The sequence below is a fragment of the Neopelma chrysocephalum genome, unplaced genomic scaffold (genome assembly GCF_003984885.1).
Source record: "Neopelma chrysocephalum unplaced genomic scaffold, ASM398488v2 Primary Assembly neopelma1_59, whole genome shotgun sequence".
Classification (NCBI taxonomy): Eukaryota; Metazoa; Chordata; class Aves; order Passeriformes; family Pipridae; genus Neopelma; species Neopelma chrysocephalum.
The window spans coordinates 21,607,629-21,620,324 of record NW_020897714.1 but is presented as its reverse complement, the minus strand read 5'-3'; the positions used below and the strand labels follow the sequence as shown (position 1 = coordinate 21,620,324).

Below are 12,696 nucleotides of genomic sequence, written 5' to 3'. Positions count from 1 at the left end.
TACCTGCTTTTTCCTCCAGTCTTTTTGATTTCAGATTCTTATGGGCAGTGAAGAAGAAACCACATGCTAATTGAGACTACAGATGCAATCATTTCTAGTGTGAGGAAAAAAACACTCATTTATTGTGGTCTTCCACTTATATTCTCATAATTCCTAGTCTTTAAAGAATGAAATGGTCAGTGAGTGAACCCTTCCCAGGAATGCTGAGGAGATGAACAGGTTTCTTTTGACTGCCTTACCGTTGGGCATTTTGTCTTCCCATTTTCTGTTACAAATTTGAGACTATTTGATAGTCTCTTCAGTAGAAGAAAGTAGCAAAATCAGTTGTATCAGTGGTGGTTTCTTGCTGTTCATCACTAAATGGGATTGTGCTGTTAATGTGTAAATAAAGAAGCCAAGCAAATCACCCTCTAAAAGGGTTTTGGTGTAGTATAGCAAGCAAGCTTCAAATTATTTGTTAGCATTGGGTGGCTGAGTTTGTCAAAAAGGCCACAGGAATTAGCAGAAGGCAATCCCTGGGGAAGTGTTATCTTTGGACTGGCCAGTAACATGGTGCCTGGAGTAAGTAGTTGTATTTCAGACAGAAACTTTCTGTACCCAATGACTCAGGTGCTGTATCTGGCGTAGATGTCATGAAGGCAAAAATTGTAGTGCCAAATTTCAAGATTACAGTAGAGATTATTAAATCTACTTGGCATTGAAACATATTTGTGTCCTAGAACATTGTCTGAACTCTCTTTTCCTAATTGAAAGCACAAGTGATAGTACTTGTGACAGTCCTAAAACATGAAAACTCTGGTATATGCATGGATCTTGCATTTCATACTTGGTGTAATCCTACCAGAGAAGTTGGGTAGACCTACTCCCCACACACACACACACACACACGCTCTCTTCTGTGAGAAGACACAGCAGTGAGTCTTTTTTCTCTGGATTCTAAAAACAAAAGGCTTCAAGAAAGTACAGAGGGCTTTGATGTCAGACTTCTCTAGCATAAATGCCTGTGCTCCCTACAAAAATAACAAATCACGAAAAAGGCAAAAGTGGAAGCTGGTGGGATCTATTGTAAAAGTGTTCACTCAAAAGACCTTTTTTTACAAAAAAAAACCCAACAAACTATAAAATGAGAACAGAAAATAATTTAATTTTGCTAAATTTGAGTATGGATTTATCTGTAAGGGACAAATGATGAAGAATCTTTGTGTGATTGACTATATAATAGCAAAAGTATCCTCTCATCTGAAAGAGCAATTCTTTTATTTCAACTTTTTTTTTAATACTTAGTACAGATACACTGTAACTAGGAGTTTTTATGCAGATAGGTAATTAGGAAGTTGTTTTATATAAATAGGCAACATTTGCTTTGCAAAGCTCCTCAGATATCATTCTGTCTAGATACTGGAAAAATTCAAGACAGGAATAAACTGAAATAATTTTTTTAAAACACTAATTTTATTCTACAGGGAAATTGGTCTCTAAAGAGATTCAAAATGGACCGCCAGGGTGTGACGCAAGTATTGTCCCGCTTGTCTTATATATCTGCTCTGGGAATGATGACTAGAATCTCTTCTCAGTTTGAAAAGACAAGGAAAGTGAGTGGTCCTCGATCACTACAACCGTCTCAGTGGGGGATGCTCTGCCCTTCTGACACTCCTGAAGGAGAGGTGAGGAATTGCTATTTTGCTTTCTGTGTTTCTTCTCCTGAGGAATGGAGACACTTGTTTATTTTGAAGCAGGTGATCCTCCATCAGAGGAATAATTCTGATGAGGAGGTTTCTGGAGAGGTAGATTATCCTCAGCCTGAAAATACAACTTGTCTATCTTCTGACAACCCTCTGACAACCCTCTTTACATCCTGGTCTTCCTTACTATATCGCCTTCTTTCTCCTGAGTAGGTTGTCTGGAAACAGTTCTGAAATCATTTAGCTATATGAGAACGACATGAGGACCCCCCCAATTTTGCTGCAGAACTACTTGTTCTCTTTTGATTAGAGCAGAAGGGGGACCCCTGGTGGCCTAGTGGTTAGGATGCAGCACTCTCACCGCTGCGACCCAGGTTCGATTCCAGATCCCCCGGGCAGATGGAGCTCGTTAGCCCTGTGAGGCCATCCATCTATGAGAAGGTCACTCTAAACAAACCTACGGCCATCCATCTATGAGAAGGTCACTCTAAACAAACCTACGTCCTGAGGACCTCACTGCCATTGTCCAAGCTTGCTTGGCCCTGGCAGATGAACCTTAGGATTAAAGGGTGGGCTCAGTTCAGCGCATGCTGTGTCTCACCTAAAAAATCTATTGCGCAGGCTGGAAAGGTAAAAGACCTTTCCCCAAATCTTCGTTCGCGAAGACTGGCCATTATTTTAGAGCAGAAGGAGGGGAGTCCTAAACTCCTGTCCCTTTGTTCTGTAATAAAAGTTCTGTTTTGAAGTTGCAGCCTCAACCTGCAATTTTTCTAGAAATACATACCATTATTTCTTTAGCCATTAGCTTGAGGAACAAAACCACCTTTGTATATTTTACGTTAAAGATATCATCCAGTTATTTCAACCAAACAATTGATGCTGACAGTCTTTGGTTTGTTTTCCTTTTTTTCTCTTTTTTTTTTTTTAAATGTACTGGGGAGGGGGGAACTCTGAACTTTCTGTGTTAGTATGTAGTCAATATGAACTAGTCTCATTAAGCAGCTGAAATATAATTGAATATAATTGCACTGTATAACATATTTGGATCTTTTTTCATTTAAAAGCATCAATGTAAGTTTGTGTCAGAACTTACAGAGTATCTGGAAAATTGATAGATAGACTGACTTTGTATTTCCATTATGCTGCTGAGTAGCTGTTGCTCTGAAGAGAGAAATACAGCATTACACGTTTGGATAACTTAAGAACTACAACTTCAGTGCCTATATTTTTTATTATTTTTATTATTTTGTAAATGCTAAAACACTGGAATAGAAGGAATAAAATATGTGTGGTGTGTTGCTTTTTTCTTTTTTTTTAGGCTTGTGGTTTGGTTAAAAATCTTGCCCTCATGACTCATATTACTACAGATATGGAAGATGGCCCAATTATTAAATTAGCCAGTAATCTTGGAGTTGAAGATGTCAACTTGCTCTGTGGTGAAGAACTTTCATATCCAAATGTGTTCCTTGTTTTCCTTAATGGTATGTTACTTCTCAGCAGTCTTGACTCTGATTTGTTGCTGATGGAGAGTTAGGCTTCGGAAACCCTCCAACAATTTTTGGAACACCGTAGATGCTGTTTTCCACATGTGAATAATTTCCTCTGTAAATATTTCGATAGGGTTGGGCAAAGTAGACAGGCCAGATCATGACACTTAGTTGCATGAAGTTGGGTCTTCAGAACTCTGACTGCAGATATCTGTAGCTGAGAAATTGAAACTTTTTTCAAATTTCAGCCCTGTTTTTCAGCCCACTTGCAGAAATATGTACATTTGACTACAGATTTTTTTGTTTCTTCAGACATTGATTAAGTACTTTTAAAAGAAAATAACTGCTAAATTTGTAATACATTTACAAATTCAGAGCTTCATTTACAGAAAGTGCTTAGTAATCTCTAATCTCTATTTGTTTTTATATGTATTCATGCACTTTAAAGTGCCTTTAAGAGCAGAAGCATCTATTGTTTGCAAAGTTTAGCAATGCTATTCTCTTTAAAATCACCTTTTAAGGGACACTTTTCTTTGTGAATGATTAGAAAAAATTAGACTTTGGAAAACAGGCCTCTCTTCTTTGTTAAAGGGATGATTTGGCACATGTGCTTTGCGTCTGCACATTTGTGTTTCTTTTACAACTGATCTTGTAGTGTTTCAAAAACAACAGGTACTATGATATTAGATTTCAAAGTGCTGACATTTTTATAACTACAATTGTGATTTAAAAATAGCCTTTTGTCAACAGCATCCACTTCCAGGGACTAGTATGTAATGTCTGTCACCATGAATAAGTTCTCCATTTACCTTTGAATTAAGCAGAATTTGTTCTTCAATCCTGCCATTTCCCAGTAACATAAAAGCAGCACTTGACCAAACTGCATTCCTTTGGTCTGCTTTTCCATAGCAGTATGTTAAAGATAAGATTCAGTCAAACCACATGCACTCTCTTCTGTCTTGTTTTATAGTCCAAAGGGGAGTGCAGAGCCAAAATATTGTACTCTTCCTTCACAAGCTCAGTCTGTGGTATGGAACAAGATAGTGTTTTGTCAAATGTAGATGAACTAGTACTAAGTGAGGCAAAACAAGTTACTGTTCAATCTACTAGTTTGTGGGTTTAATCCATAATAAAATTTCAGACTTGTGAATGGATTACTTGATCCTGATTTAAACCTGTGACCTAAGAGGGCAGAAAATCTTTAAGTACAAATCCTTTAAGCTATAGAGACCTTTGTATTGTCTTATAAACTCCCCAAACTATCATCCTTTGTCTTCTCTTTTGAAGTTTTGTTTAAAATGTGACCATGCTTATGTTTATATATTGAGATTACTTTGGTCAGGTGACTCTAACTGAATTTTACTCTCTTGTTTGTTCATCATGTATCAGAATAATCAAATATGAGCTAGAGTGCCCTGCTAAGATAGCTAAGTTGAGCAAAGCACCTGAAGGAGGAATTATGGTGATGTTGTGAGTGATCACATATATCAAAAATACCAGGACTTTCTAAAATTTCTAACAAGGCAGCAGGACAGTTCCTTGGTCTTTTCTTGGAGATTTTGGATCTGTCTCAGTACAGGTGAAATTGCAGACTTCAGAATTGTTGTTTACTTGTATGCCAACTGGTGAATGGTCACCGGAGCAGAAACATATTTGAAGACAGCTGGATGAAGCACATCATTTGGTTTCTCAGGCTATTTGGAGATGTGCAGGGAGATAACCCGTGAAATTCTGACAATTTTTTACTGAGAGGAAAAAAGACCCAATTCTTATACATGTAAGCAAAGAGAAATTTGATGACAACTCTTATTATTTGCAAGAAGCAGGAAGTACCTCTGTGCAAGCTACATGTGATCAGAATTTGTAAATAGAGTTTTAGATGTGCAAAGGATGCGCCAGGTATTTATTCTCTTTCTGAATAGGTAACATCCTTGGTGTCATACGTGATCATCAGAAATTAGTCAACACATTTCGGATATTGCGTCGAGCGGGTTATATCAATGAATTCGTTTCCATCTCTACCAATCTGTCTGACAGATGTGTCTACATTTCCTCTGATGGGGGCAGATTGTGCAGGTAAACATCTCATCAGAATTATCTCACTACCGAACTTACTGTAAGGACTGTTTTATGCACTGTACAGATACAAGCAAATTCAGTAAGACTTGAGCATCTTTTTTCTCCTTAAATAGCCCTCTTTCAAAACAGACAGGTCTGAAAACATGCAACTTATAAAACAACAAAGTCCAAATATATCCATTTTACCTGTAAACAAAAGTCAAACCAAAATGTTTCTTCTATCTTCTTAAAAAAAAAAGGGGGGGAATTAAAATCAATCTGACTGACAACTCCAGTAATGTTCAGTGTCCTCGGAGGAACATTTTGTAACTTCCTGTAAAGTGAGAAACAAGCAGCCACTCGTCTGATATTCCATGGGTGTCATATCACATTTTAGACTGAGAAGCTGCTCTTTGTCCTCAAGGGCAAAACTTCTGGTGCAAAACTTCCTCAGACGTGTACCTGTTTGCTGTAATACAAAGAAGTATGTCTCACAATTTTGGGTTATTTCATTGCTTACCCTTAAGTAGGTAGGGAATTCAATAAGCCTGTAAGAAAGGTCACCGCCTTGAGATGCTTGTGGTCTTATTAAATAGAAAGAGCGCCTGAGTAACAGTTGTGCCATGGAGGAAAGCAAAAAGGAATTGGCTGGCTAAAATAAGAAGGAGGAGAACATAACAATATTTTGAGGCAGAAGATCATGTTGATTTATAGTGGCAACTAGAGATCCCAGTCAGATTATTGCACTGTGCTAGGTTATTTACAAGTAAAACATCTCCAGGCCCAAGTAATCAGCCTAAAGAACAAGGCATAAAAGTTGAACAAAGCAGAGATTGGGAGAGGCAGAATGAGTTAATGAATATATACATATTTTAACATGGACTAGCTGTGTGCATATTTTATGTGTACTTTAATGAAGCAGTAGTCACAACTGCAGGTGGCATTCCACCTTATCCATTAATTGAATCTCCGAGTGTGCTGAATACAGTTTGAGGCATGCTAGAGGCTCTAAACTAATAAATGTACAAACCATCAATTTATCATACCGGGTCAAGAGATCCAGAGTAGGGGCGTATTCAGTGGCAAAGAAGTCATTTTCCAGTCAGGGTTCGTATCAGCCATTCTGTAGTTTTGGAGATGCAGCAAAGCTTACAATGTGTAAGATAAAGACAAGGAAATCATGTAGATTTTCAGGAGTTTACCAAGTTTACTTTGTGGCACCCCTCACCCTGCAATTGTTCAGATACCCCTATTAACCATTTTAAAGTGCTTATGAATCTTCTAACCGTTATTTAGACTTTAGAGGGGACTCCACAAGTATCTTGTAGCTATTTGCTGCTCTTTATAAAAGCAACTTGTCCAAATAGCAACAGCCCTTGACGTTTCATTCTTGCATGCCATCCTTTGTGTCAATGTTTTTGTTTGTTAAAGAAGCCTTCAGAGATCCATGTGCTGTTGAAATTTATGGATTCATCTGAGATCACCCTTAGTAAATGCCTGTACTTTACACCATGGAGGTAACCACAAAATGCATTCTCGCATGTGGACACTTTAGCACTAACTGTTCACTCAGTGTTCTGGGAAGTCCGTGCAATAGCCACAGTAATTAATGCTGTTCTTAGCTTTGTAGATTTGGAAATCTCAAGTCTTTAAAGCTGTCATCAAAATCTGTAGTTAAAACTTAAAAAAAGGTTAGTTTAAAGATTTAAAGGGGAAAAAAACAGCTTCCACCTCAACATTGAAATCTTAATTTTTCTGGTACTCTTTTTAAGTACTTCATAGACAATATGTCAAACCAAGGTCTGAATAAATACTGATTGTATTTATGTGGATTTATGAGTTAAAGATGAATAAATTTTAAAAGTAGTTTATATAATAGGTTGTGCATAGGTTTTTAATAGAAGTGTAAATTAAGTTACCTGCCTAAGTATTTGCAATGACAATCCTTTTCTTTTTATTTGCAGACCTTACATAATTGTCAAGAAGCAAAAACCTGCAGTTACAAACAAGCATATGGAAGAACTGGCTCAGGGATACAGGTACACAACTCAAGTAGACCATATTCATCTTCAATAAGTAAATACTGTATGGAAATACTTCAGCCAGTCAATATTTCAAAATCTTAGGGTTAGCTATGAAGAGAACAAGTCTACTCTCCTCTGTAAATTAATCATTGCTGTAATGGAGATTTTCTGTTTAAGTCAAATTAAGTCTGCTCTTCTTATTTTGTTACTGCTATGAAATTTGGTGATTATACAGAATAAACACTTTTGACAGCCTCATCTTTCTGCAAGTGGAAGGCCTGAGGCAGTGTCATCCTTCTCCTGACTGAAAAGTCAAATACCTCGAGGGAATATCGACTTGACCATCCTATAACAGGCACATTCAGAATTAGTTTTAGAAGTCCTTTAAAATTCTTAGTTTGTGTGTTTGAAAAAAACACACACAAAAGTATTTAAATTTAGCTCTAACTAAATTTCACGAAACCATCACAAAAACTTGCATGATTACCTCTATATTTTCTTACATTTATAGAGATGATGAGTACATACAGGAAGATTTCATTGCTTGTTCGAATAAGTAACATTCATCAGTCAGACTGTGTGAAGCAGTGAATGGGCAACAGGATTACTTTAAAAATACATTTTTCTTTTAATATGTAATATGCACAGAAATTTTCCTGTAGAAGTATTTATCTGGTTTAACTTTACATAGTACATTTCTTTAATATATTTACTATGATTTTAGGTTTGCAGAAATATAAGACAGTACTTCTAGCGTAATTTTTAATTTATCTGTAGGAATTTTGAAGACTTCTTGCACGAGGGCCTAGTTGAATATTTGGATGTGAATGAAGAAAATGATTGTAACATCGCACTATATGAAAATACAATTAATAAGTAAGTATGCATTCAGACACTGACACAGGAAAAACTTTCATAGGGTGACCCTCTGAAATGCAAGCATATTAACAATGTTACTGATTTCACATGTACACACTGCTCCCTGTGAGTGGTTGAAACCACTCCAGGTGAAAGCTAAAGAAAGTCTGTTCACACACATCCTAAATTATCCACAAGACAGTTACAATAAATGATTTTGGTTTTGGGAGATCTGTTTCTGCTAGTAACTCCTAAAACTGTGGAATAGTTCAAGGTTTATCCTTTTTTTCCTCTGAATATGGCTTCTTTTTTTTTTTTTTCATTCTAATCATTGGGCTGCTCATCGTAAATAATTTTATACAAGAGGTACCCAGAAAGCAAATGGTTCCACATGTTAAATGATTATCTTAGCATCTCATGATCATTGTTTGGAAATTTCTCTTATGTCTAAAAGCGACTCTAGACAGCCACCTTACAAGAAAAGAAGTAAGGGAATGAGGCCTTCCCTTTGACTGTTAGATGTATAATAGGCCCTGGTAAAAATGTCTGTATCATTCTGTATATTCTTTACCACATGTGTTAAAAACATTTTTGGTATGTGATTTTCATTCAGAAAGATTTCCAGATTCGTTGTGTTTTCCACATACCTGAAGGACCTGGTGCTTTTTTTCCCCCTCTGATTGTGATTAAAGAGCCCACATTAAAGAAAGGAAGAATTTTTAAAGAATTTTTAAGTCCTCTCTTTTTAATTATTTTTTTAATGTTTCTCTGACAGTATCCTGTAAACTGAAGGCTATGTATGAGATGTTAGAACTTATCTCCTGAAATGTTTGATCAGTAGATTTATGCAGAAAATGCATTTTTCAAATAATCTGTCCTAGTCAAGAACTCCTGGAAGCCAATAGGAATACATCATTGATTTCAGTGGAGGTGGATGAGACCTTCAATTATCTTTAACCTTTGCTAGATGAAATGCATTAACTCTGCTTATTAAATTGCATTGCTCCTGCCCAGGCTTATGAAGACTTTATCACTTTAAGAACTTACTCTTGCATGCTCTTGACTGACTTCTATATACATGAGTAAAGACATGAATAAAGCACACACAATTGCTGTCATTTGTGCCAAAATTAAATAATTTCCACAGAGCACCAGAGCCGAAAAATTTAAGTTACAGGACACCTGACCCAGCTTGGAAGGTTAATGGAAGTGTATCCCATGAAATCACTGCTTGGGCAAAATAAGAGAAGACAGTGAACTCCAGTGGACTAGTGTGAGGAAATGACTCAAAAACAACTGGCAAAAAGTTGGGAGATTCTTGTATTGTCCATTTTGAGTTTAGCTTCAATGCTTGTGGCTAACGCGATAAGTATCTGAGCTTGCATCATATGAGCACATTGCTCCTTGTGTTTGGTAATGATATTCCCTACATCCCGAGGAGTTGATTTGTCCTCCCTTTCCCCAGATGACCATCTTGCATTTGAAATGGCATGACCATGTTGGTACAACTTGTTCTCTGCTATTGTGAAGTATCCCGTTAACATTCCTGCTTTTGTAATGTAGGCTTTTTTTAGCTACAGTATCCTCTCTTTACTTTTCCAATCTAATTAGGGGGCTTTTCTTTGAAGGATTTGACTCTATTTAATGCATTCAATTTCTTCCTTACACATCTGTAACTCTGATTTTCAAACTCACGAGGTTGCCTTCCTTTCTTGGGCCCGCTTCCAGCAGTGGCATTTTTGACCTGCAGAAATTGAACTGCTCTGTAAAGTTTGAAGGTCTCATTACCACTGTGGAATACTTCATAAGATACCAGAATCTGCATGTGTTGCATCATCTTTGATTGAAACAGGATTGACCTCAATGGAAAAAGACTTGTGTTGAATATCCTGTCTGAAATATGTAGTTCCATGCACTTGTACTTTCTGAAGAGGTTGTTGAACTTCACTATCAGTGAGTCTTAATTAAGCCTCTTGTTTTATTGTTCGAGAAGTGTCAGCAGGTCTGTGAAGTTCTGCAGAATGGGGGATCAGTCTCTGCTTTTAAGTTTGCTACTGGCTCTTGAGACCATTTTGCTATTACTTGGCTGCAGTTGGGATTCTACCATTTGTATTTTCTTAAGAGAGGCTTTAGTTAACATGGCTGCTTTTTATCAAGTGAAAGAAAATAGTGGCTATTCTCTGTCTAGCAGGTGATTTTTAGGTTGCTCAAGCATATTTGTGATTTATAAAGATTTCTAGGACTGATAGAGGGTTTCATTGGCTTACTCCTCAGGGTTCCAGATTTTTTTTTTTTACTTTTCAGATGGCATTTTTTTTCCAGTAGTACATACATTGTTTATGTAAGTTCCTGCTGACACTTGTCTTAGGCCTGTATGTACTTGTGGGTAGTTCCTCAGCATTTGTGAGCTTATAGTACCGTCATAATAAAGACTTTTCCAGTCATTTCCTTTGCAAGGTTTCAAAGTTTAGTAAAAAAATGAATGTTTTTAAATAATTAAAAGAAAGTCTTCCAAAAAACTTCCAAAAGAAGTCAAACATTAAAGATGGGATTTTCAGAATGCACTGGGTTTAGATGTGTGGGAGAAGCAATGTATGCCTAAACCCAAGCTCTGTGTAATAAATCCAGGACATGAAAGATAGGCTTTGAATAGGTTTGGTTATAATTATCTGTAATTCGTAATTCCCCATTTCCTAGTTACTTATCTTGATTTAAATTCATATCTGCTGCAGCCAAATTTTATTGTACACTTCATCCTTAGTTATTAGTCACTCCACTTGCATCCCAATGCTTGCTATGATTTAATTGTCTTTATTGAGCACGGACTTTCTCCCATGAACCTCTTGCCAGGTAGAACAAATTTTGTCATCTCTCAGTCTTTACTCCCTTACCCTTGTCTTTTTACTTCTCATCACTACTGTCTTTTAACAATACAATCACTTCCAAAACATTTGCAGAGTTTTTGAAATAGTGTTTCATTATGCCATATCAGCTGTGGCACTAGGTCTAGTTTGGACACAGATGTTTTCCCTTTAACTGATATATATAACTAACCTTGGAAAACCAAAACTACACTTCTAGTTTTTTTTGATACTGCACTCTGTCTTGCTCTTCATTCCTCCATATCCCCAGCAGATTTCTGGATCTTTGAGGTTAGTAATCTAACAGGGAAGACTCATTACATGAGAAGACATTCCTGAAGGCATTTTAGGTCTTACTGTATAAACTGGTGTTTTATTGTCTTACTGAGCTCCCTCAGATTGTTGTTATCTGGAGGCTTTTTTTCCATGATGGAATAAACCCTCATTTATTTGTCCTTCATTTATTTTCATATGGAAACACTTAAAGTCAGAAGAAAGTTGCTGTTGTTTTTTTTTTTAATAAAAATAAAAATCCCATAGTGAATCCATATCTTAAGGTCCTACTGACTTACATTTTCCTGAACAAAATTGGAAATATTATGAGATTAAATTAAATAAATTCTACTTGTTTGTTCACAAGCCTGCCATAATTAGTACTCTTTCTTTTAAGAGATACAACGCATTTGGAGATTGAACCTTTCACACTTCTTGGTGTCTGTGCTGGGCTGATTCCATATCCTCACCACAACCAGTCCCCGAGAAACACTTATCAGTGTGCCATGGGGAAACAAGCCATGGGTAAGACTTTAATTTTTATTCCTTTTTGAAGTGTTATATAGTTTTTGAAGCTATGTAGCAAAAATGACAAATTGTTAACGTAAAAGCTATGCTAGAAAAAGTAAAAGAGCACTTCTTTAGCTTTGAGGGAAAAAGAGTTTACCTCTGAAAGTTGGAAAAATTAAAATGAAAAAAAATACCAGTCAGTTTTACTTATTGAAGACTATATATGCAGGTCTTAAGACTTAAAAGCAAACTTGGATAAACTGGGACACTTCTGCTTTTTTTGTTGGATTTTATTGATGATCATCATGACTTTCGAGTTTTCAGCATAGCTGCAGGATTGGAATTTTTTCTCTTTATGCTGTGATGTACTGTGTGTTTCCAGACAAAAAGATTTAAAAAGTGTACTCACAAAGAGAGACAGAGCAGAGATTGAGGAGCATTTCCCTGAATAGTTGAGTAGGTGACCTAAAAATAAATATATAAATAGTTAACATTGACATCAGAGAATAAGAAGAATCGAAATGTGAAAGGGTGATTAGTTACGTGAACACTTTCTGCAGCTGTAGTTTAGATTTTGGACTTTTTCTGTTTTGGATGAAGAGGGCAACTAATGCCTCAGCAAAATGACTGAAACAAAATAATTTCCTCTCATGTAATCTGACAGTGTCATATCTGGTCACTCAAAACCAACTGTTCTGTAAATTTGCTGTTGTGGGTAATTGACACCAGGTAAGTTCTAATCCTTCCTTTAAAACACAGCTAAAGTAGCATTAAAGCATCCAAGTCATACGGCCCATAATCAAGCCAGAGCAAGTCCCACAAAGGACCTGAGCAGTCATATATCGTTCACACAGCTGTATTCAGACTAGTGCTGTACTTGCCACTTTTCATGTCTCGTATTGATGGCTTGCTTGCATGTTGAGAGCTACAGTAGCACAACTTT

General features: G+C 36.6%; 1 protein-coding gene across 2 annotated transcripts in view; it reads left to right on the top strand.

The window, feature by feature from the left end:
- The window catches only part of POLR3B (RNA polymerase III subunit B), a 78,145-nt gene that overhangs the window by 29,729 nt on the left and 35,720 nt on the right, over positions 1 to 12,696 (top strand). For both annotated transcript variants that reach the window (XM_027680414.1, XM_027680415.1), the window contains 6 exons: positions 1,464 to 1,664; positions 3,001 to 3,163; positions 5,092 to 5,245; positions 7,192 to 7,266; positions 8,029 to 8,127; positions 11,641 to 11,768. In XM_027680414.1, coding sequence (XP_027536215.1) covers positions 1,464 to 1,664; positions 3,001 to 3,163; positions 5,092 to 5,245; positions 7,192 to 7,266; positions 8,029 to 8,127; positions 11,641 to 11,768 — 820 coding nt within the window. The remainder of the gene's footprint in view (positions 1 to 1,463; positions 1,665 to 3,000; positions 3,164 to 5,091; positions 5,246 to 7,191; positions 7,267 to 8,028; positions 8,128 to 11,640; positions 11,769 to 12,696) is intronic.